Here is a 24,551-nt window from a genome sequence, read left to right as displayed (position 1 = left end):
ATACAGGAAATGGTGAAGACAAATCACTTGAAAATAATTTTCTTTGTTATTGAAGCAAAGTGACCTGAAAATGCCACTAAAAAAAAAAAAAAAAGATAAAAGAAAAACAAAACCCAACAAATACAATTTGTAAACACAAGCATAAATAGGCAGAGTCTGTACTGAAAGATAGTCTCTGCAGGCTGGAAAAGGGAACTGACTCTCACTTTCACCCAAATGTTATACAAAAACATACGGGCAGGTAGAATTTGATAATATGAGAACGGCTTGTTTCTTCTTGGCTTTATCTTTCACTGCTGGCTGATTTCATGACGTTATCTTAATTTTAAATATTAAATATTAATACATCTCTTTCCTTGACCTAGACCACTAGCATGTTTTCTTATTTGAGGCAGACTCATTTTTTAAAAAAATATCTAAGTTGATTGTGTTCAATATTTGATTTCCCAGCCTCTTCCTGAACCTGAGGCAATGTGACCTTAAAAAAAAAAAAAAAAAAAAGCTATTTACCTACAAAATATGTGTATTATTTTATTGACATTCTTTTCAACCCAAACCAGTTTAATGTTTAACATGATGTGGTTTCCACAACAACTGGAGCCCTGGGTCCATGATGAGTGCACCCTCACATCTCAGTGAGGAACACAGCTGTGACTCTGCTGGGTCTTCACAAACAACAGATTTCCTTTACAGTCTGGAAAAGCTGAGCACACACAGACAGAGGAGCAAACACGCAACAGCTCCGAGCTCGGGAAAACAAACTCCTCGAGGGTTGTGCTGTTGGTCCACTCAGAAACAAAACCAGCAGAGAGAAAGGGAAGAAGAATCTCATGTGCCCGAGGTGTAAACTGTAGGTATAGTGTCCCCCAAAAAACGAAAACCAGAGGCACAATTCAGTGCTTTACACACATACGCACACATATACACACATACACGCACGCACGCACACACACACAAACACTTACACAAACAATTAAAAACAAGACTCCCATCTGTTGGAAATTCTTCCAACAAGAGGAATCACTCTAAGTTGTTACTAAACTTATTTGATTCTATTTATTTTCTTTTCTGGCCAATAGTGGTGCAAGAAAATATTTCAATTCTCAACCTGGTAATGTACTGCAGAGTCAGTTCCACTGGGAAGAAATACAGAGGCATTGCTTCATTTATTGCCTCTGTCCAGACTAAAGTGATGGAGATCTTTTTTTTTTTTCCTTTCCTTTTCTTTTGCAAGAGTATATTGGTGATCACTGTTTCCCTTAAGATATACTTCAAGAAATGCAGAGGAAACTAGAGAATTTAAAAATGAAAATAAAAAGTGCTCTCAGGGGATCTGAGAAAACAGCACCAAATATATTATTTAAAAAATTAAATATTATTTACAAAAGTATATTTCACAAGCAACTGTTTCTTATATATCCTCTTAAAAATCTTTTTATAAAGGGGACACCTGTCTTTCACACACTGATCCACCAGTAAAGATTGACTCTATCCTATCTCCGTCATCCTGTTGTCCGGGGAACTGGGCAGGCCCAGCTGATGTTCCGTGGACACTGAGCTCGGCTGGGTTGGATACACATCAAATCAACCCATCAGCGGCCTGAGACTAATATCCCAGCGGGCTGGGTGTAATCCAGGGCCGCCCACGCCATATGACCTGGGGAGGCACAAGGGAGATGGAACTAGAATCTGCTGGCTGGACTTCAGCTGAAAAGGAAGGCAGCTGCTGGCTGAGGTCTAGCACGTCATGCCTTTTTCTTTTCCCCCTCTCCCTTTCCCTATTCTGGGCTCCCCACTTAAGCTTTACCATCGAACTCCAGTTCCCCAAACCCACCAGGGGTGAACGGATGAGGTCTTTGGTTATGCTCTGAGTCCATAATTTGGTGAGGAAATTAAAAAATGAACCGACTGAGGCATCTCCCTCGCTCAGCTGCGGTCTCTCCGATGCTGCCAGACACTAGTAGACAAGCCATGAATGGAGCTCAAGTCATAAGAAGCACTTTTGGTTTTTCTTAGGGAAAGCCTAATGAGTTGGTTTTTTTTTACCCTTGTCATTACGGAAAAACCAGCATTTTGTTCAGCTCTCTCACACCATGTGCCCACTGGATGTTCAATGGATCGTAATTTAAATTAAAGCAAAACAAAACACCAGAACCCGGGTCTAACTGGAGCTTGCTCTGATCCATGCAAGAGTCAGAGGCCCCATCCCCAAGGGTGAACAGTGGCACTTCGGTCTCCTCTGCCCCTTGAACATTCTAGGGCACCTCACGTCCAGTTTCTATATGACCACGCTTGATTTTTACACACCTACATGTTCCCCCCACCCTGACCCTGTCTGTTTTCTTTTCCTGGAAAGGATTATCAATAGCCAGGACATTCCCTGAGTAAAGGGGCTAATCAAAACACAGAAATGAGAGCAGGGACGCAGAGGGGAATTTATGATTTCTGGGCTGGCAAACCAGCTTAGGAATGTGGAAGCTGAAAATGATTTTTTTTTTTTTAATTGAGATCTTGGGCCTGGGAGCCAGAGGAACTGTGTCTCTGGGATTGGAAATGAAAGACTTCTGAATCTCGGTCTGCTTTTTAGTAACAGTGGAGAGAACAACTTAATCTCCCAGGGTCGCTAAAGCACCGAATGATGTGGGCCAAGAAGCTTTTGGGAACCAAATTTGGTTTTGCAGAACTCTCTTTGTCTCACAGAGGCTGCCTGCTGCTAAACGCGGGGCTACCTGGCTTCCCGTTAGCTCTTCGCCCAGCACTACCCGGGCAGGACCGTGCCCAGCTCAGGCCCTGCGTCACACCAGCAGCCCCCAGAGACACAAGAAGGCATTTCCACGACAGACTCACCCTCTCTGGGAATCTCGTTCCATTCTGAAACATCCCGGGTTGGCTGCTTTAATCTTGCTTAACAATTTTACAGGTTCTCCTTCAACTCACTCTTTTGTGACTTTTAAGGTGAATTTTCCTTTAGGATCAGCCTACTGGGAGAATGAGATGCTGAGAATTACCTAACATAACCTACACATATCTTAGCAATGATAATATTTTCAGTCTAAGCAATGAAATTATCTCAGTTAAATGAGTTTCGGTCATGCACTGCATACTGGCTAAGTTGCTGTAGAACAGACTTCACAGTGTTGATTAAATGCAACAAACTCCTCTCTCATGAGCCTCACAGGGATGCGTTCCCCCACTTCCCTAATATAATGAACTTTGGATGGGGAGGTCGGGGGTGGGGTGTAACACTGGAATTTATAACTTGCCGTCTGACATCAAATCGAAGCCCTTCCCATTGCTGGATCACATGGACAGATTTCTCTCCACACAAAAACATTCAAGTACAAAGAGAACAAGTTAGGGGCATGAGGAATCTACCGGCCAGGGTATCACTAAACTCGAAGCCTTGGGACTTCGTTTTCCGCAACTACAATGATAGAACTGGAGGAAAACACCCAAAAACTCATACGCATAAAGAACTGCTGCTTTCAGTGAAGCCAATGCATACCAAAAAAAAAAAAAAGATGCATCTAACCTGTAACAGTTCAAGCCTAAACTATTCCAGGCTCTGCCCCACCCCACCCCCACTTCCTTGCCACAGTGCTCTTCTCTTATGAAGGTTCAGAAAAAAAGGTCAGTCAGAATTGCTAACTGGTTCTACTTTTTTATTTTCTCTGGCCCAAGATCAAGGCCATTTCTGCAAGAGCTCCCCAACTGCACCCCCCACCCCCCGCTTTGTTCCCTGTAATCCTCAATCACTGATTTTTTTACTTGATTGCTGGTCAAAGCCTTTGGGATATTTGCATCTCGCGCACATTGCAAATGACAGTCCCCTCTCCTGTCACCTACAGGGGCTGAAGAGGCAGAGATCACCCAGAGGAGCAGTGAGGCATCAGAGTCGTCAAAACCTTCTGGGCTTTTCCCAAGTCATCCCCTGCTGCCAGGACACACCACCCCCCACCAGCTCGGCCCGGGAGAACCAGGCTGGCCCCCTGCCCCGCCAGTGACGATTAGGGGCCATCCTTCTTGTGCTCTCATTTGCTAACCTGGCACATTTGGTGTCAGGAACAGAAGCTTCTGATCAGAGAGAATGCAGTCATGAGGTATTTTTTTTTCCTCTTTGTCCTCTTAGACAAGTTGATTATTTCAAGCCTAAGTTCCCAGGTCTCCAGGAGCAGCACAAGTCTGTTCCTACCTGTCCCCTCCCGTCCCCTGCCCACCCGGGACCCTCACACCCCCAGGCCGGGCCACTGTGCTCCCGACCCAGCGGCCTTCGGGCAGCTCTTCAAGGGCCCTGGGGCCTTCGTCAAAGTGGGCTGCCGCCATGCGGGCAGGCGTCTGTTCCTTTTCGTTGTTTTGTTTTTTCAGCCAACACTAGAACAGAGAGAGAAGCCAGGATCAACTCACAAACAGATACAAAGCAAAGAGACAGAGAGACAGCAGTTTAGAGGCCGGTCACCAGAAAGATGGCGTCAGGGTGGGAGAATGCCCCAGATGGCAAGGCCTCTAAATGGATGGAACCAAGTGTTCAGTCACTCTCTCACGCTTGGGTAGAATGTTCGGTTGGATGGCATTCACGTGGACGCTGGGTTGGCTGGATGCTCTCCCCTCAGTCCCAGCCATTGTCCTTGATCATGTGTGCTAGCTCAATGATGTATTTGCCTTCTTTATATTTCTGGCTGCTTTCAAAGGCGTGTTCCTACAGAAACACAAAGGAAGAGAAGACATCCAATGACCAAAGATGCGCAGGTGACTTCTGGCTACAGGAGCAAAGGCAGGGCCAGTGACGGGCCTCGGGGCCTCTGAAGTCTGGCCCAGCCTCACCCAGACTCACGGAGAAGGCCCACCAGTCACGCACGCCATGTCCCCTTGGCTTAACTGCAGGACTGAGGCATCACCAGCGCTTTCTCCGTATTTGCAGTAGAATTTAAATATTTTTAAATTTAAGTATCCTAAATAGTGTCTCAGTATTTGCAGTAGAGTTCCTCTAGCATCTTTGCTCAAACATCATCATCACAGTAAGGTCTTTATTGAAAACCACAACCTCCCCTCCAGCCATCCCCTTTGCCCCGGTCTTTTCCTGCTTTACTTTTCTCCACAGCACCTAACCACATTCAAACATACAGCATAACTTGTATCTATTTTGTGCCTGTCTGTCTTGGTCATTATGTATCTACTTTGTGTTTTGTCTGCCTTGTAAAATCTTCTGGGCACTTAGCTTTTTATGTCAACCACAAATCCGTCCTATGGAGGTATCCACAGAGTTTCTGTGTCATATTTTTATTATTTTGGGGGGCTGTGCCAAGCAGCTTCTGGAATCTTAGTTCCCCGACCAGGGATTGAACCTGGGCCCTTAGCAGTGAGACCACGGAATTCTAACCCCTGGACCGCCAGGGAATGCCCACTGTGCCATTATTTTAAACCATGCTTGTTAGGCTTAGAGAAAAGACATTCGGGGAAAGGAACAAAGTGTACTGTATTGCCAAACAGGTCTCTCTTTTATTTCTTATCTTGCTATTTCCATGTCAGATGGCTTAAGTTTGTTTTTCCGTCACTGCCTTTCTCCAGGGAGCAAGGAGCTCTATGAACTGCAAGCTGAAGGACCTGCCAGCCCGTGAGCCCCACTCGGCTGCGAGGCCTCCAGAGGGCAAACCCATTACAAACCAGCTGGGAGGTGTCCATCTGAAACAGCGCCGCAGGCTCTCCCAGCTAACAAGCCCCACGGAAATAAGTCCTGCGTCGGTGTGGCATCATGATGATATTCTATTTGCAGAAACAGATACAGAAAGTCATCTTGGCGTGGCATCTAAAAACCAGTGCATGTCAGGGTCATCAGATGGTGAAGCTCGATGGGCAGAACAGTGGACAAACTCTCCCTTCTGAGCCCCCCAAATCGGGAAGGAGCTGAATCCTACTGCTGATAGGTGCTAGGCAGCAGTATGAACTGTATCTTCTCTTCTAGGGTGCAGGGGCTCTGGGCCTCAACACGAGTTCAGACTTGAGTCTCTCGTTCAGAGAGGAGTCATTCCACGTAGCAGAGAGGGGAGGGGCGCCGAGAGAAAATGCAAACACACCACACACACACACACACACACAAGAGCTGTGGGCGCAGCAGTAATTTCCCTGACACCTCCTTATTCCCCAGTTCCATCTGCCTGAGTGTGATGTGTACACAACAGAGGAATATGGTTTAGGAATAAGACCTGTTGTTCTGTGGTAAGGTGTTCAGAATGCAGGGGGAGGAAAGAAATAAAACTAGGAAAGTGACAGTGTGTCCCTATTTTAAAGAAAAAAAGAGAGAGAGGGAAAAGAAAGTCAATACGCCCACCCCTCAAGCCTCGAGACACTTGCAAAATGTCACAAGTGGACTCCAGGGGACAGAGCACTGGATCTGGAATTGACACAAACATCGCAGATTAAACCCCACTCCTACTGCTTCCCAGCATCAAAAGCATTATCTAAGCATCTGACTTCCATTAATAGTTTGCAGAATTATAAACTTTCCACTTACAAAGTTGGGATAATTGCAAGTACTTCACAGGGTCATCGTAAGGGTCAGAAGGAATAATAGAATGAAAGGTTGGAGCACTGGGCCTGGTATGTGAGAGGGGATCAGGGAATGTTTGGGGAGATGGATGTTTCTCTGTTGTCCTGTCCAGCTGTTTTATCGTCACCTGCGGCTTTCTTCCCAAGTATCATGACTGTAAGCATCCTGAGAGCAAGGACTGGATCTCACTCACTTTTGTATCCAACACAAAGGCTCTTAATAAATAAAGCTTTGTCAAAGGACTGGATTTTTTTTTTTTTTTTTTTTGGTCACTCTGTGCAGGCATGTGGGATCTTAGTTCCCCAAGCAGAGATCCAACCTGGGTCCCCTGCATTGCAGGGTGCATTCTTAACCGCTGGTCTGCCAGGGAAGTCCCCAGGACTTAATCATTTTACCCAAGGTAAGGAGACAAGCCGGCCAACTCAGGATTATTTTCTGTCTATATCCAGCACATCTTCAAGGAATAAGATAATCAAGAAGTTGGGAAACAAAGAAGGGGCAGAACGTTTCTGGATAATCAAAACCAGAACTGTGGCCCCCAGACCACAGAGGGGGCCAGTGGCCACACAGGGGTATCAGATCGGCCAAGGCCCTTTCTCCCAGATGAACCTGTGGCTGAAACTTCTCAGCATCGTGACACACGGTGCCTAGGTTTTTCCGTTCTCATTCTGAACATTCCAAGGAAGACATGAAAGACAGAATCTAAAGGCTGTGCTCCTTCCCTGGAGACTCTACCTGCTGCAGTTTTTATGATCTGAGTATTTTTAAACTTTATTTCAACGGAATCATACTTTCATGGCTGGCTTCTCTTGCTCAACATATTTTTTTTCACACAGACTCATATTTTTAGAGCAGTTTTAGACTCATCGAAAAAAGGAGCAGGAGACACAGAGACGCAGAGATTTCCCCTATGCTCCCTGCTCCCACATATGCAGAAGCTCCTCCACCAGCAAAGTCCTGCAGAGTGGTGTCTTTGCTGCCATCAACAAACCTACATGACACATCCTTATCACTCTCCAGGAGGTCCTGACTGCTCCTTGAGGCTCCTTCCCAAGCAGGTCCTACGAGCCAGCCCCACACCAACCCTCTGCGACAACATGGAATAAAGTTCTCTCCCAGAAACAGGAAGACTGACTTTTAGCATCCCCACAATGACAGAGAGGAGAGAGAAAAGCACTGTGAAAAGATCTACCGATAATAATAGCAGCAACAACAATAATAATACAAGTTGACTTTCACAGAATACACAAACCTCCTCTCACCCTGGCAAGGCTCTGCACGCTCTCCTAGCTGCCAAGGAGACATTACAACTATCTGTCGAGGGACTCCCCTGGCAGTCTAGTGGTTAAGACTGCACTTCCAGTGCAAGGAGTGTGGGTTCAATCCCTGGTCAGGGAACTAAGATTCCACATGCTGCATGGCATGGTCAAAAAATTAAAATGTTCTGGGGATATTTACTGGAGCAAAGAGCTCTGCAGTCAGAACACTACCTGCTCTCCCATTTTTCTTTGGCCACCTAATGACTAGACAATACGGGACATACTATCACCCCGCCTAGGCCTCAGTTTCCTCATCTGTAAACTAGGGATGAAAATATGGCCCACACTCTAAGGATCTGGGGAGAGTAAATAAAATAATGTCAGGAGATGTTATGTGCATTGTTATTACCACTACTCTTACTACTGGGCTTCCCCGGTGGCTCAGAGGGTAAAGCATCTGTCTGCAATGCGGAACACCCAGGTTCGATCCCTGGGTTGGGAAGATCCCCTGGAGAAGGAAATGGCAACCCACTCCAGTACTCTTGCCTGGAAAATTCCATGGACTGTGGAGCCTGGTGGGCTACAGTCCATGGGGTCGCAAAGAGTTGGACACGACTGAGCAACTTCACTTTTCACTATTACTACACTGAGAGGGTGTGTGACTGTGTGTCTGTGTGTGTCAGGAGCAGGTGAAGGAAGAGTGGACTATCAATGAGAAGAGGATGCATGTGCGCCAGGAACTGCTCTTGAAACTCAGTTTCCCATCCTCGTTGAAGACAATCCCACAAGGCCAGGGGAAGCAAGTGGGAGACTGCATTCCAGTGTTCGACTCTCAGTTCGTTTCTTTATGGCACGCTATCCACCAACCAGACCCCTCGGTACTTACATATTTCCAGCCCAGGGTGGTTTTGCAGTTTTCACAGTAAATGTCTGCGACGGCATGCAGTCCTGTTAGCAACACGCGCTCTTCCGCCGGCCCGCAGCCCACGTTAACTCTGTGCCAAGGGTGGGGAGAGAGAAAGAGGGGAGTCAGGCAAATGCCCATCAGTTGTTGAAGCTGAACTTCCAGCAAAAGATTAACTGAATATGGCTGCCCGAAGGGAAGCCAACACTAAGAGCATCACCTCTAACCGAAACTAGTAGCAACCTCCAAAAGGTAGCCACGTTAAAATACCTCCACTGAGTTGTCTGTCAGATCTGAAAGTTCTGATTCAGTGAGTCGACTCAAAACAGTCTTTATGGTTGAGACCTTGCTTGGAATTTTTCTTTCTTCAGAGCTGTTCTTAACAAGTGCTTTTAGGCTTGTGATTTAAGGGGGCAAAAGGACAACCACACTGAAGCCCACAGCCATGAGCACAGCTTCCTGAGGACGGACCATGGCTGGAGATGTCAATCATGAGAGCAGAGTCCTGTCCTCATCAGGGACCAGTGAGCCCCATCTATCAGCTACCTAAACTCCTTCAAGGAGCACCTATTATTTCAAGCTGAACATGCTAGGTTTCCATTTTCACAGTTCATCAGGCTTGCTTTCCCAGAGAAAGCTGTAAATGATGCTGAGGGCTGTGGCAGACCGTATGAGGGGACAGAGGCTCTTGGCTAACTCCACTTTACAAAGCCTCCTCCAGCCTCAGTCCTCCAGCGGATCCCGGGGTCTTCTGTTCATCCTCCTCTCTTCCTTGGAGACACGTCTCAGGTCTAGTTCTGAGACCTTCATGGTCAGGCTTCAGAAGAAGCACGCCAGCTTCTCTGCTAAGAGACTACAGCCCTCTCTGCTTACTGGAATACTGCCTACATTATTTTTAGCCCAAGATGATGCCCCCCCACCCACCAAATTCCCCAAGGATGACTGGCTAACATGTGTGGTTAAATAATGTTCCACAGGGTTGTGTGTATGTGTGCGTGTGTCAGAGAGGACAGGTTCCATTGTGTCATCATTATGGAGTGTTGCTTTTCCCCATCCCTCAAAATTTGCATCGAACAATGGATGTACCATTCAGAGACACTCACACTGAGTTAAAGAGGTATGCTCGTCCTTGACTTCCTTGGAACGACTGAAATGCAAGAAGACAAATCGATGGTTAGAGATCCATTTCACCCACCCAGGGGGGGAACCAGCCCCAAAGCACAACAATCATGACCTTGCAGGACTGACAGAGCTAAAAGGGAGCAGTGAGGCAGCTAACTGTCCAGCTGGCAGATGGCAGGGTGGGAGGAGGAGAAGGCAGAACAAACAGAGCTACGGAACCCGGGTCAGCCCACACTTGGACTGGCAAGAAGACAGCATTAATCCACACTGGCCTTTCCTGGATCCATTTGCTTTTGACCATCTGTGCTGTCCACAGCTTTCCTCGAGGCGGCCAGGGTATGGCAAGAGGCACGAATACCTCTCCCTGCCCTCTTGTACAACCCCCAGGAGACAGCAAAGAATTCCCAAGGTAAGACTGAACCACCAAACCCACACTTCTCACTGGTCTTACTTTCCTGGAGACCCTAATTGCTCTAACAGTCACTGTCTTCCTAAATGGCAGCACGGAGGACTTTCCTGGTGGCCCGGTGGTTAAGAATCCACCTTCCAATGCAGGGCACACAGGTTCAGTCCCTGGTTGGGGAACTAAGATTCCATACGCTATGCAGCCAAACCAACCAACCAACCAACCCGCACTGCAGGAGTTCTCTCTTTTTGAGGTGTAAGCAACTTGATCTCCAGGTCATAGGAATGCCCACTAAAGGGTAATCCCACTTAACTTCTAGCTTAAATAGGAGCTAGACTGCACGGAGATCAAACCAGTCATTCCTAAAGGAAATTCACTCTGAATATTCATTGGAAAGACTGATCCTGGGAAAGATTGAGGGCAGGAGAAGAGGGGGAGACAGAGGATGAGATGGTTGGACAGCATCACTGACTCAACAGACATGAGTTTAAGCAAACTCTAGGCGATAGTGAAGGACATGGAAGCCTGGCAGGCTGCAGTCCATGGGGTCACAAAGAGTTGGACACAACTTAGTAACTGAACAAAAACAACAATAGGAGCTTCTTTCTTCTGGCTGGAGGATGGCAGGGACTGGGAGAAACCAGAGCCTGAAAGCTCACCCTGCAATACTTCCTCTAACACGGGCCCTGTCCATGTTCTCTTCCTCTGGTTACACTGGAATGTCTGGCTGACATGAGCCAGCCATGTCCCACACTGCCGCCTGCATTTTTAATGTGGCTTGACAACTGTACCCTGAATTAAACATCCTCGTCTGCTCTGAAGACCACTCGGAAAGAAACAACCAAACAAAATAAGGGACTTTCCCATGACCTCTGTTATTCAGTGGCTGGAGAGATCCAGGGCTGACTGGTTAACAGATGACCAGAGGGTAGGAGAGAACCAGACAGGACACAGATCACTGCGTCCAAGACAACTGCCGTCAGAAGCAATGGACTTTAGGGATCGGGGCCCGCCAGCCACAGAGAAGGGTTAAAATCTGTCTTTGGGGCAGCTGGATGATTGGCTGTCTCCAATGTGCAAATGCGCCAGAAGCCTTGGCTCCCAGGTGCAGCTCCGAGGAGCAAGCAGGTGTTCCCCAGCTGCTGCTCAGGCAAAACCAGCTCTTTCCTTTGGGTCCTGAAGCATCTCCGGGGAACATATGAGCTCCAGGCTAGAATTGAGCATGAATACAAGTGTTACAGCCTCGAGACCTGGAACCTGGAAGTCCATGCCACGTGTTCAGATGAGACAATGTCTCAGCGAAACAGACCATACATTTGGCCAACCAGTTAGTTCAGTCTTGCAGCACACAGACACCCAAGCGCCACCAGGACAGCAAAAGTTTCACCATCTGGGCCCACCACCCCCCGCAGTCTCTTCTCTTGTTCCTCTGCCACTGTGTCTTTTGCTCTAGTCAGGCCGAACCATGTGCAATTCCTGGAACTTGCATTTCACCAACTTTGCCCACGATCTTCCCTAAGACGGGGGGGTTCCTTCACTTGACCAGTCTCAAGCCTCAGCTCAGCCTCTTCTCTTTCGTAAGGTTTTCTCTGACCTCCCCAAGAAGAGGCACCCCCTGGTACCCATGGACGGGACTCGTTTTGCTCACTGCCTGTTCCTTTTTTCTTAGCTCTCAGCATACTTGATTTCAACTGCCTGTCTAACTAACTCCCTCACTAGACTGTGAGCTCCCTGAAGACATGAACCGTGTCTTCACTGTCTCTCTGAACCCGCAACACATAGCATGAAAAATCTGGCATCATTTACAAAATATTTATCCCATGAGTCAATTGCCTCTAACTTCCTTTAAAAAAAAAAAATTGCTGCTTCTGTGCTTTAAGATGTCAATAATGAGACTGATGTTATAAAAATAGGATCTTTAAACAGTAGGATCCTTGTAATGTTTTATAATGGGATAGAGTAGCCCAAAGAGGTTCATTTACACCCAAGTACTTAATAATGTAAAGATAAAGTTACGCATTTTTCCTTTGCAAAAAACATTCCAAACTATCTTAACGAAAAGTTGCTGACAAAATACTGACTTGGCAATATTTTTTTTAAAAACACACACACTAAATCTGCCCCTTCAAAGTAAAGGCAACATTTTGACAGGGAATGGAAACGTAACACCTTTTCCAAAGAAACTTGTACTACAGAGAGAACTGGCATTTAGCAATGCTTTCATTTTATATGATCTTTGTAGTTCAAAATTGAAATGCCTGTTCAAAAAAACTAATTCAAAATGGAGGCTATTAAGCAAAAAAAAATGCAGGAGAAAATCTTTGACTTTGCATTAGAAAAGACTTCTTAGATACTACATCAGCAATACAATTTATAAAGGAAAAAAACTGCTAGATTTCATCAAAATTTTAAACTTGTGCTCTGAAAAACACTGTGAAGAAACAAATCATAGACTGGGAGAAAATATCTACATATTGCTTTTTTAACAAAGGATTTGTATCTAAAATATATAAAGAACTCTCAAAATTCAATAATAAAATAAGAAATCCAATTTTAAAATGGGCAAAAGATTTGAAGAGATTTCACCAAAGATAAGCAGATAGGACAGGCCCATGAAAAGATGCTGGACATCACTAGCCACTAGGGCAATGCAAACGAAAAACAACTGACATACCCCTATGAGAAAGGTCCAAAAAAATTTTTTTAACTGACAAAACTAAGTGCTCTCAAGGACACTGCAAAATGGCCAAGTCTGGACAAGAATTTGGCAGTTTCAATTACCCAAATGTAATGAAAACCTATGTTAATACACATAACAACATGGATGAGCTTGAAATGCTTTAGGCTAAAAAGATCAGTGGTTGCCAGAGGTTATGGGTAAGGGGTGAGTTTGACTACAAAGGAGTAACATGGAAGATGGAATTATTTTCTCATCTTGATTTTGGTGGTGCGTAAGACTATGCATGTGTCAAAACTCATTGGATTTTTTAAAAATTATTTTTATCTACAGTAAAATATACTCTTGCTAGTGAAATCCAATAGAATCTTCCCCAATCAGGATTTGAACCCAGGCCCCTAGCAGTGAAAGCGCCAAGTCCTAACCACTGAACCACCAGGGAATTCCCACAAATATTCCATTTGAATCTACCTTTCTCTGTAAAGAAGTTTTCAGCCAGGGCAATAGTTAGAATGAAGTACTGGAGGGCACTGTCTTTGGACACACCTCTGAATTACTGAGGCCTTCCCTGGTGGCTCACATGGTAAAGAATCTGCCTGCAATGCACGAGACCCGGGTTTGATTCCTGGTTTAGGAAGATGCTTGGAGAAGGGAACGGCTACCCATTCCAGTATTCTGGCCTGCAGAATTCCACGGACAGAGGAGCCTGGCGGGTCCCAGTCCATGGGGTCAGAGTCAGAAACGACTGAGCGACTAACACTTTCACTTTCTGAATTACTGAATCAGAAAGTGATAAACGAAGATTTTTTTCCCTTGAAAAGAGAGCATATTCAATCATATATACCTTCAATAAAATAAGATTAAAAAGTTATAATTGTGTTACTTTTTCTTCCATCCTTTTAAATTGCATAAATTATTAAAAATTTATAATAAATGTTTATAATGTACAAATTAGCAACCCCTGTAAACCATTTATAAATAGACACATTAGGAGTACATGCTCAAAACACTTTCCTGGTAGGGGTATGTGACTTTAAATGCTCAGAGGTGACTGTTCTTGGGGTTCTAAGGCAGGGCCTAAGAGTGGCTTTCTCTCATCAGTGTTTTATAGTTTTCTATATATATAGGTCTTTAGTTTCTTTAGGTAGACTTATTCCTAAGTATTTTATTCTTTTTGTTGCAATGGTGAATGGAATTGTTTCCTTAATTTCTTTCTGTTTTCTCATTGTTAGTGTATAGGAATGCAAGAATAAATCAATTTTAAAAGGTCGTATGAAAAGTAAAAAAAAAAAAAAAAAAAGAGTGGCTTTCTCTAGCCTGACACACATTCGAATTCCTAGAGAGTGGGGTGGGGGAGGGCACATGAAGAAGAGTCTTCCATCAGGCCCAGAGGCGCCTCCCAGGGCGACCCCGGCTCCTCCAGGCGTCTTCTCCGAGGCTGTGCTGGCAGAGGCCCACGCTCTGCGAAGGGTGCTGAACCCATCAGGTGGCGATACCTACAGTGGCACCCCACTAGTGACAGCATCGCTGAGCCTGTCTCCCCAGCTCTGCACCCGGGACCAGCTGAGTCTCTGAGGACAAGGGAGATTCTGCAAGCTTTTCCGCCATGGCTGTCACGCTGGGCCGCTGCCAAGCCAACATTTATGATGAGAAAAACATTCACGGAGAACAACAGGCATCTTGCAAATAGACACAGACAAGAATAGCCCGGCTGGGTCGCTGTATCCTGTGGGGCCCGGCCCAGCCTGGCACGACCAGGCGCGGCCCGGCGCTCCCTTGAGGGAGGGTGGTACGGAAGGTGGGGAGACAGAAAGCCAGAGCAGGGAGCAATTAGAACGGAGCAAACAGGATTTCAGACCAGGAGCGCCCAAACAGACGGGCAGACACATTTGTTTGCTATCATGACTGCCAGGCAACAAGGCAGCTCTTTTCCATGTTGTATATCAACCAAGGCTGGTATTCAGGACTCCAGGAAAGGGTTTTTTTAAGTTGTTGTTTTTTTAAAAAATTACCCCAAACTTTTCTTCTGTCCTTTAAAGGAAAGTTATAGTTTCAGCCCAGCCCTTCCAGCCAGCTCAAAGGAACGGAAAGGCTTTGAGTTTCCTGTTTGGTAGCCAAAACCACTGATTTCTGGCCCCTTTGAAAGTCTGGAAGGCAGCAATTCCTTTCAAAAGCAGGAGAACCATTGAAAAACGAATATTTGTCGGGGGAGGTGGCAACATAGCAAACATGCGGATTCCTCCTTCTCTCCAACAGGCTCAGGTATGAAGTCCTCCTCGCATAAAGAGGGCCTCTCAGTCTCCTTTCTCTGGGAAGGTCACTCATCATCAACCGAGTTCATGCCCCAGGAGGTGGCCAGGGATGAGGCAGGCAGAGGCCCACCTGATTACTCAGCTCTAACAACTGGGAGCTAGTCCTGGGGTGTCTGCACATGATAAGAGGATCTCATCTTGGGTCAGAAATTCAGGATAAAATCCTGGCTTTACAACTTCAACTTACTAGCTCTACTTGACTTTGGGAGAATTATCTACCCTCTGGGCTTCCGCATCTTTTACACCTGTGGATGGAAAACATGCCCACGTCCTAAGTTGTTGAGAACAAGAAGTAAAACAAGGTAAACCAAGTGTAGAGGGAAAAGGAGATCAGTTCTCCACCTTCCCTCTTTGGCCTTTTCAGGAGCCTGCAGAAGAGACAAGAAAAAGTTGACTCTGTCTGGTTCTTCAAAATCCGTAAAAATAGAGGGACGGCCCTGCAGCTGCCGATGACCCTTACCAGTTACAATGATACGAACCTTTTAAAGCACCATCCATAAGCACAATGTCCATCACATGGACTTTGAGATATGGGACTGCCAGAGTTGGAGCCTTGGCGTGGCCATATACTCATGATGCTACTAACTCGGTCAAGCCAATTTACTTCTCTGAGTAAACTTCCTCATCTATAAAATGTGCACAGTAAAATTGTATTCACACTCACACCAGATTTGTATAAGAAATAAATAATACTGTGTACACTTCATGGCATGATAGCTAGAACCTTACCATAAAAGTCACCATGAACATATACAATTCAGGGGCTCTTTGTATATTCACAAGGTTATGCAATCATCACCACTATCTAATTCCAGAACATCTTCACACCCCACAAGAAAATCTTGCATCATTACCAGCCACCTCCCATTTCCTTTGTCCCTGGCAACCACAAACCTACTTTCTGTCTTTACGGATTTGCTCATGGTATTATATGCTGTACTCTGTACCTTGTCAGGGAGAAGGTAACAGAGGTATTAGATAGAGACACAATAAAGGATAAGTAAAACTCCTCCCTTGGGGTGTGGGCTGAACACCCCACCTCAAGATTCTCCTGGGGAAGGTCAGGTCAGTCCTTTTTCCTTTCTCATTCCTTCCTGCATCCAAGCCTGGTGGAGTTTGCTATTCAGGGTCAAAGTATACCACAGGCTCCATTCCAAAGAGCTGAAACTCAAGCAAAATAACCTTGTCTGAATTTCACCCTTGAGGAAGCATATGGAGAAAGTGGGAAGGGTGATAATAAAGAACAATGAAAATGATGAAAACTTCCACAATTAGAACCCGAGTGCAGTTTAAAGACTCTGAGCAATTAGCTAAGAGGAAAGACAATCAAAGGGGATTTCTTCCATTTTCTTTGCAAATAAGGAGGAAGTGGACTGATACGGAAACAAGAGAGACTTGGGTTCATTATAAGGGAAGAATTTCCTGACTGTGTAGGACTTCCACACTGGGACACAGGTCACCAGGAAAGATTAGGAAAGCATAAAGCCATTTGTATGTGTTTATGGTTTACAGAAAGTTTTCACACATCTGTCTGGAGGTCTGCATGGGGTAAAAAGCCACGTGTGTGCTGCCTAGGGGCAGAAGCTTGGCTGCCTCTAAGCTCTGGGATGTTAAAGTACCACTCACCCTCCCGTTCCTGAACCAGATGAAGGGAGGGGCAGGGAAGGGACTGGCTCTAGAGGAGGAAATATCTGCAGTGTGGAGTCATGAAATTCCAAGGGCATGGGAGCATACACGATACAACTGAATGGCAAAAACTAAAGGTGGTGTGCGGCCTGGGTGCCACATTTTATTGCTGAAATGTGGAGGCTTCAGGATCTAGGTTACTTAATGATCAGACCTTCCAAATTCAGCAGATGCTGGCAGCTCCTTACAACTTGTTCTCCTCCTTTCTCTCCACAGAGAAGTCCTGGGACACTTGCATTCTCCACAAGGATACAGAGGAGGGGGTTTCTATGATCAGACAAGCCCCTATCCTCTACAGAAGAAAGCCTATATGTCTGCTGGGTGGGGGGGATGGCTTCTGAGACAGAGAGTGAACAGGTGGAATCAGGATGCAAAGGCAGCCAGAGCCATCAGGGGAGTCTCATTAAAGCTGGGCCCTTTGCAATTCAAATATAAAATTGAAACTTCTGGAGGAGGGACTTCCCTGGCAGTCCAGTGTTTAAGACTCTGCACCGCCCATTCGATCCCGGGTTGGGGAACTAAGATTCCACACGCTACACAGTGTCACCTAAAAAATAAATAAATAAAAATAAAATTTCTAAGGGGGCTTAAATAATGGAGCTCAAATTTCTCTCAAAACCATCAGGCCCTTCCACTCTTGAGTGTATATCTGAAAAATAAAACACTAATTCAAAAAGATATGTGCACACCCCTCCCTACCCGCAGTGTTCACAGCAGCATTATTTATAATTGTCAATGTACAGAAGCAACCTAAATGTCCATCAACAAATGAATGGATAAAGAAGATGTTTTATATATATATATATATATATATATGGAATACTACTCAGCCAGAAAAAATGATGAAATTTTGCCATTTGCAGAAAGATGGGTGGACTTTTATTCTAAGTGAAGTAAGTCAGACAAAGAAAGACAGATACTGTATGATCTCATTTATATGTGGAATCAAACTAGTGAATACAACAGAAGAAGCAAATTCACAGACATAGAGAACAAACCAGTGGTTACTGGTGGGGAGAGGAACACAGAGAAGGGCGGTATAGGGGAGAGGGATTTTTTTTTAAAAAAGGTTTGTTTTGAGATCATATGAAATCATGTGTGTGAAACTTTTCCAGGCCTTTAAAAACAATTTACTACACGCCCCTGAAGTTAAAAAGAAAGCAAATTAATATATCTAGAAAGAACATGATCAGTTTCTTGGATTTAGGTTTCAGTATACCCTTCAGTTCCCAAAGCCAACTGGGTGTTGGCAAACGAAAATGTCCTGACACTACAAAGGATTTCTGGAAAGTCAGTGGGCAAAACTTACAGACTCTCAAGGCAAGACTTCCCCTGCAACCAGTCCAGACAGAAACGGTTCCCTGCAAGACTGAAGCCACATGCTATGGGGGTGGGGAGTTGATTTCTAAATATCTTCTACCAAGCAATCATGATAGTGAAATTGGAGACAGTTTATAGGTGTGAAGTGAAAGTCGATCAAACGTATCTGACTTTGTTTGACCCCATACAGTTCATGGAATTCTCCAGGCCAGACTACTGGAGTGGGTAGCCATTCCCTTCTTCAGGGGATCATCCCAACCCAGGGATCGAATCTGTGTCTTCTACATTGCAGGCAGATTCTTTACCACTGAGCCACCGGGGAAGCCCAAATTGAGATGCTCATTAAAATAAACTGGAAATGGTGAGATAATAATAGTCATGGCTCATATTTATATGGTGCTTACCATATGCTATACAGGGCTTCCCTGGTGGCTCAGCCGGTAAAGAATCCGCTTGCAATGCAGGAGACCTGGGTTCGATCCCTGGGTTGGCAAGATCTCCTGGAGAAGGGGACAGCTACCCACTCCAGTGTTGTGGCCTGGAGAATTCCATGGACCATACAGTCCATGGGGTTGCAAGGAGTTGGACATGACTAAGCGACTTTCACTGGAGAAGGGAACGGCAATCCACTCCAGTATTCTTGCCTGGAGGATTCCGTGGACAGAGGGGCCTGGTAACCTACAGTCCGTGGGGTCGCAGAGAGTTGGACAGGACTGAGCAACTAAGCCAACACATTCCAGACAGGATTCAAACTGTTTTACATAAGCCAGGTAATTTAATCCTGTCAACAATCTAATGAGGGAGGTACTTTCATCCATCCTGTTTTACAGATGAGGAGAGCAAGACAAAGAAAGGTTAAGACATATGCCAACACAGGGTCAAATACCAACATATGCCAGTGACCCCAGGCAGTGTGGCTCCAAAATCTAAGGAAGAATGAAGATGGGATGACAAGGGTGCTGTCCACGTGACTTCCTAAAAGAAAGGAGCTCAACAGAACTAGACTAATACTGACATGTTTAAAGATCTTTCACATATGTTAATTGATTTACCTCCAAAACAACAGAGGAGGAATCTGAGGTCCAGAACTGTTCAAGTGACTTACCCAGTTTCCCAAAGCTTGTAAGTCAAGGTCAATACATAAACCTACAGCTTCTGACTCCAGGTCCCAAGATTTTTCTAGAATGTGTTCACTTGGAAAATCTGTCTCTTTGAAGAAGAAGGATGGATCAAGCTGTCAAAGCTGATGAAAGTCTCTTAAGCTATTCACCCTCCTCTGCTCTGATTCCATATTTACTCAGCAACTGCCTAAATTTAATTCACTTGCTCAGTGGGTTTACCTTCAAGGAAGATAACACACATCTAAAGCTTTCAGGATTATCTGTTCCACTGTAAATTAATTAGAATTCTGGTCTACCAATTAGCTTCCTGTGAGTTACGTTAGGATGAATCACTTCACCAGGGCTTGGTCACTCTTGGGAGAATGGATAAAATTTAATTTGTAAACTTAACAATGCTTAAGGCTGATTAAGGGCCACCAAGAGAATGCTCTCTGCAACCTAGCCTGAAACCAGCCCTCCCAGGTAACAACTGAATGAATGATTCTCATTTTACAACCCATGGAAAAAGAAAAGCAATGAAGCCCTTAAAAATCCACTCCCCTCTTTTTGGGTACATGGACTTCATGATGCAGAATGAGCAGAGCAGCTGAAAGAATGCTTTGGGGAGCTTTCAAAAAGAGAAATAACAAATTACAGTCCGTAGGAATCTCATGAAGTGGACTGCAGGTTAGGTATAGTGGCAAACGGCCTCCACAGTCATGGAGGATCTCCAAACAAAACAAAATATATGTATGACTTTATCCAGTTTTAGTTTCAGAGACCACTGGGCTTGGAGGCACCCCGGAGTCAACCACTCACCTGATGCATGGCCCTTGTCCACGCTTCCACCAAAGATTGAAGTGTGCTCAGTCGTGCCCGACTCTCTGCGACCCCATGGACTGTATCCCGCCAGGCTCCTCTGTCCATGGGATTTCCCAGCAAGAATACTGGAGTGGGCTGCCGTTTCCTCCTCCAGGGGACCTTCGTGACCCAGGGATTGAGACCTGCCTGCGTCTCTTCTTGTCTCCTTGCATTGACCCGCAGACTCAACCACTGCACTACCTGCGAAGCCCTATTTCCACCAAACTTCTGCCTAAATACTTTCAGGGATAGTGAAAGTATTTCACCCTGCCTCCCGAGAAAGCCCATTCTGCTGCCAGTCGCTCTGATAATCCTTCATCTTTACATCCTTTGGTGCCAAAAAATACTTGTGGTTAGAGCTTTACATCGCGGTTTCCTTCCACGGGCTCAGCTTCTTCCAGTTTAGCAGATGAACTAGATTCAAACCCCATTTCTGGCGTTTTCTCTATTGTGTGTTCTTGAAGATGCTCCCCTTTCTGGTCTCGAGTTCCTCACCTGTCAAGTGGGGTAACAGTACCCACCTCGCAGAGAGTACAGTGACTGGCATAAGCCAGGCCCTTGAAAAGTGGTAGCATCCTTCGATTGTCCTGTACGCTTTTACTCTCACAGAGTCTCTCACTGTCTTCTTAACCTGATTTTTTCATTTCATCTTAGGGGTTCCTGAACACCCCTTTCCTATCCTGGAAATGCTAATCAAAGCACAAGGACTTGCTTCACCAGTCAGGTTGTTCACACAAACTAAAGCAGGCTGAGTAATGGTCTTCCCTGCCAGGCCACAGGTCCCTTACTAGACTTTCCTCCCATGAGCGTATTAGCATCTATCTACATTTAACCTCCAAATTCATGCATCCCCAGGGACTGGGCTTAGTCAGGAGCAGAGTTAAATGAAATAGTTATGAAGGAAGAGACAATGTTATTTAAAAGGGCTTGAAGAAATCACAGCCAGCGAGCTCTCCTGAAAAAGACTCAAGGATACAAATATTAGAAAGATCTGTGCATTACGTGCTTGCCAAAGTGCAAAAGCTGGGCAGTGGAGATTCTCAGTATTCTGTCTAGAGACAGAACACGAGCGGGTCAGAACAACCAGCCGGCCCGCTCCCAGCCCCAGCCAGGCAAGGCTTCATCATCTGCCTCCAACCCCATGCCTTCCTCACGCAGAGCCCTGCCCTTCTGCACTGGGAGTTGCATCATCTGTGAAATGAGGGGGTTGACTGAGGTTTCTTACAAGGGTGAATATTCCATGAGTCCATATTCTCCAGAGAGTAGACGCCTTGCACAGTAAATGAATATTTCTGAGTCAGAACCTCTTTTCTAGTGTTCTTTCAACTTCCTGTTTATCTGGATAAAAGGTCTTTTCTGCTCATCAGCTGGTCTATCTTATCTAATTCCTCCATAAGACTCATCCTCAAGACTTAGAGACTTAAATCCCTGCCACATATTCTGGTGCTCAACCTTCTTCCCTGGCCAACAGAAAAACCTAAGGCATGCTGAAATATCAGGCGCTGGAAAATCATCTCCTGGGCAAAGAGATTTTCCCACAGTAACACAGTCTATGATATTTTAAAAATAGGAGACGTGGGGTGGGGTGAGAGCTAACTGTTCAATAATATAGATATGGCTGAGGGCTTCCCTGGTGGCTCACTGGTAAAGAAGCTGCCTGCAAAAAAAAAAAAAGAATCTGCCTGCCAATGCAGGAGACATAGGTTCGATCCCTGGTCCAGGAAGATCCCACATGCCGCAGAGCAACTAAGGCCACGTGCCACAGCTACTGAGCCTGTGCTCCAGAGCAGGTATCACAACTACTGAGCCCACGGGCCGCAGATACTGAAGCTCTTGTGCCCTACGGCCCACGATCTGCAGCAACAGAAGCCTTGGCAAATGAGAAACCAGTGCACTGTAGCTGGAGAGTAGGCTCAGCTCGCCGCAACTTGAGAAAAGCCTGTGCAGCAATGAAGACCCAGCACAGCCATAAAGAAAGAATGCTGTTCCTCCATAATTTTAAATCAACAAATACTTAATGTCCCAGACCTTGCGTAGCCCCAGAGGGTATAAATAGTCTGTCCCAAAGATGCTTAAATTCCAGCAGAGAGCTTTCCTCCAAGGTGAAGAGGACTGGAAACAGCCGCGGCACAGCCTGCCTATATGCGCACCTCTTTCCCAGGGAAGGATAATAACTCAGTGAGCAGCGGTCCCCAGATGCTCGCTAGATAATAAGAAAAACAACAATATCTTGTATCTCCCCTAGTTTGATACCACCTCAGGGCATTGTCTGAGGTATTATGCCTGTTTTATAAGACAGCTGATGGGGACTTCCCTTGTGGTTCAGGGGTAAAGAATCTGCCTACTCACGCAGGGACCATGAGCCACCCCAATGAGAAGCCTGTGCGCAGCAACGAAGACCTAGTGCAGCCATAAATAAATAATTTTTAAAAAGATAAACTGATGAGGACAGAGCCACACCCAGAAGTTAAACTCAAAAAAGCACCCCCCACGCCGGGGGCAGCTCCTTTGTTTGGAAGTGTGGGTGAGCCTTGTCTATTGTATACACATCACTACCCTGCCCACTGATCTTTCCTGTTGATGGGGGCGGAGAGAGGGTCTGGGATCCATAACAGCACTGGACAGCAACTTTGAAAGCAGAACTTGTTAGTTTTTAAACAAGGACCAGCCAGTTGGACCACTGAGTGGGTGTTTCCATGCAAATTCCAGGGCTTTCAAGTTGCTCCATGAACAGAGCCTACCCAGGACAGCAAGCCGAGTTGTTCTGCAACCAGCTCTTTGATTAGGTCTAGTGAGGGACTCAGTTAGCATCATGGAAACACAGAGCAGATTTCAGAAAGGAAAGGTCAGCTGCAAGCCCTAGCATTTGCTATCAGCCATCTGCCAAGCAGGAAGTGCTGCTCAGATCTATTTTTAATCATATTCCCTAGGCAAAGGCTCCTGGGAGAATGCACAGGCCAGGCTTATTCCAAGAGAAACATTAAATTGCTACCTTTCTGAACACATTTTTAAACCTGTCTCTGGATACTTGGGATATCATTTTAAATATATTCTGGACACCAACTTATGTACAGAGGCCCAGGTCTTGGGTTCTCTCACACTGACACCTACCTCCAAGGAGGCCATGGTTGGCCTGTATTCTCCCTTCTTGGGAAAATTCCCTGGGACTGTTCGGAGGATGGACTAATTCCACATACCATAGCAATCCCTACAACCAGGTTCCAGGTATTTGATTTGGCTGCAAATGAAGGGGGAAGGGAAGACAAAAGAGGTGGTAGTTTACGTACAGCGTCCACATCCATTTCCCAGAGCAACGAGACTGGAGAAGCTAACAGGGCAGACCTCCCGGTCCCTCTCATTTTTAAGTCCATCTATCACTTCAGAAAGCTGAACTAACACCAGTTCCTCTGGCAGGGACTCGACTGTGACTCAAGATATGGCCTGGCTACAGAAAGGAGCAAGGTTTCAGCTCGCCTCCCAGGGAACCCGGCCTGTGCCGTGGCTGGCTGGTCCGCCCAGGAGCAGGAACATTCTGTCCACTGGCTTCTTCCCCGTCTCGACCCGCAGCAGCACTCGTGTCTCAGTTCCATCCAGCCCGAGGGACGAGACGTTTCTGTGAGGCCTGGACAGGGAGTCTGGCACAGCCGTGGCAGAGGAGGTGCAAATAGGCCGGGCTTCTCCCAGCCTGCGCGCTCATGGAACACAGAGTTTCCTTGTCTCTGGACGCTTACAGACTCTCTGCCTCCGATTTCCAGCCGAAGGTAAAACCTAAGTGTATGTATGACTGTGCCTCAGCCAAGTCCAGTTCCACTTGCCAACGAAGGACGGGGGCCCCCACCCAGGGCTCACCCCATCATCAAGCCCCACAGTGGCGCTGCCGGACCCAGTGGGCCTCACAGCAAAGGGCGCAGCGGGGTCTGCCCGCTGGTTTTACCCACCTCTCCACCCCACCCCGCCCTCCTCTTAGGAGCTTATCTGTCAGTGAGCAGCCGATGGGAAAGCTAAGCTGAAAGGGCACCTTGGCTGTGGGATCTTTGCCTGAGAATGTGAAATAAGAGACTGGGTATTTGGGGCAACTTAACACCGGGAGGCGCCCGGCCAGAGGGCTGGGGAGGAAGGGACTGAATAGGCAGACAAGAGCTTCGCAGGAGATCTAACTCCCCCCGGCTGGGGGGGTGGAGAGGGGGGAGACAGCCGGGCTGGAATGCCTTCCCTCATGGCAGGGAACCCTGCCCCAGTGAGCCTCAGCAGACATGTCCTTGGGAAAAAAAAAAAAAAGGCCACTGCCCAGGGTCACTCCCCCTGACCCAGTTGGACCACAAATTAATTAGGGCTTCTGAGCCCTGCTGACTCTCGAGTT

At 46.2% G+C, this 24,551-nt stretch overlaps 1 protein-coding gene across 2 annotated transcripts in view; it reads right to left on the bottom strand.

The window, feature by feature from the left end:
- Positions 1 to 3,641: 3,641 nt before the first annotated feature.
- The window catches only part of YPEL2 (yippee like 2), a 60,763-nt gene continuing 39,853 nt past the window's right edge, over positions 3,642 to 24,551 (bottom strand). For both annotated transcript variants that reach the window (XM_070478561.1, XM_070478562.1), the window contains exons 3-5: positions 9,811 to 9,854; positions 8,690 to 8,798; positions 3,642 to 4,696 (exon numbers count right to left, since the gene is read on the bottom strand). In XM_070478561.1, the coding sequence (XP_070334662.1) occupies positions 4,607 to 4,696; positions 8,690 to 8,798; positions 9,811 to 9,854 (243 nt within the window). In that variant the 3' untranslated portion in view covers positions 3,642 to 4,606. The remainder of the gene's footprint in view (positions 4,697 to 8,689; positions 8,799 to 9,810; positions 9,855 to 24,551) is intronic.

Source organism: Odocoileus virginianus, chromosome 17 (assembly GCF_023699985.2).
Source record: "Odocoileus virginianus isolate 20LAN1187 ecotype Illinois chromosome 17, Ovbor_1.2, whole genome shotgun sequence".
In the NCBI taxonomy this organism is placed as follows: Eukaryota; Metazoa; Chordata; class Mammalia; order Artiodactyla; family Cervidae; genus Odocoileus; species Odocoileus virginianus.
The sequence above is the reverse complement of the archived record's forward strand: the minus strand, read 5'-3'. Positions and strand labels throughout refer to the sequence as shown.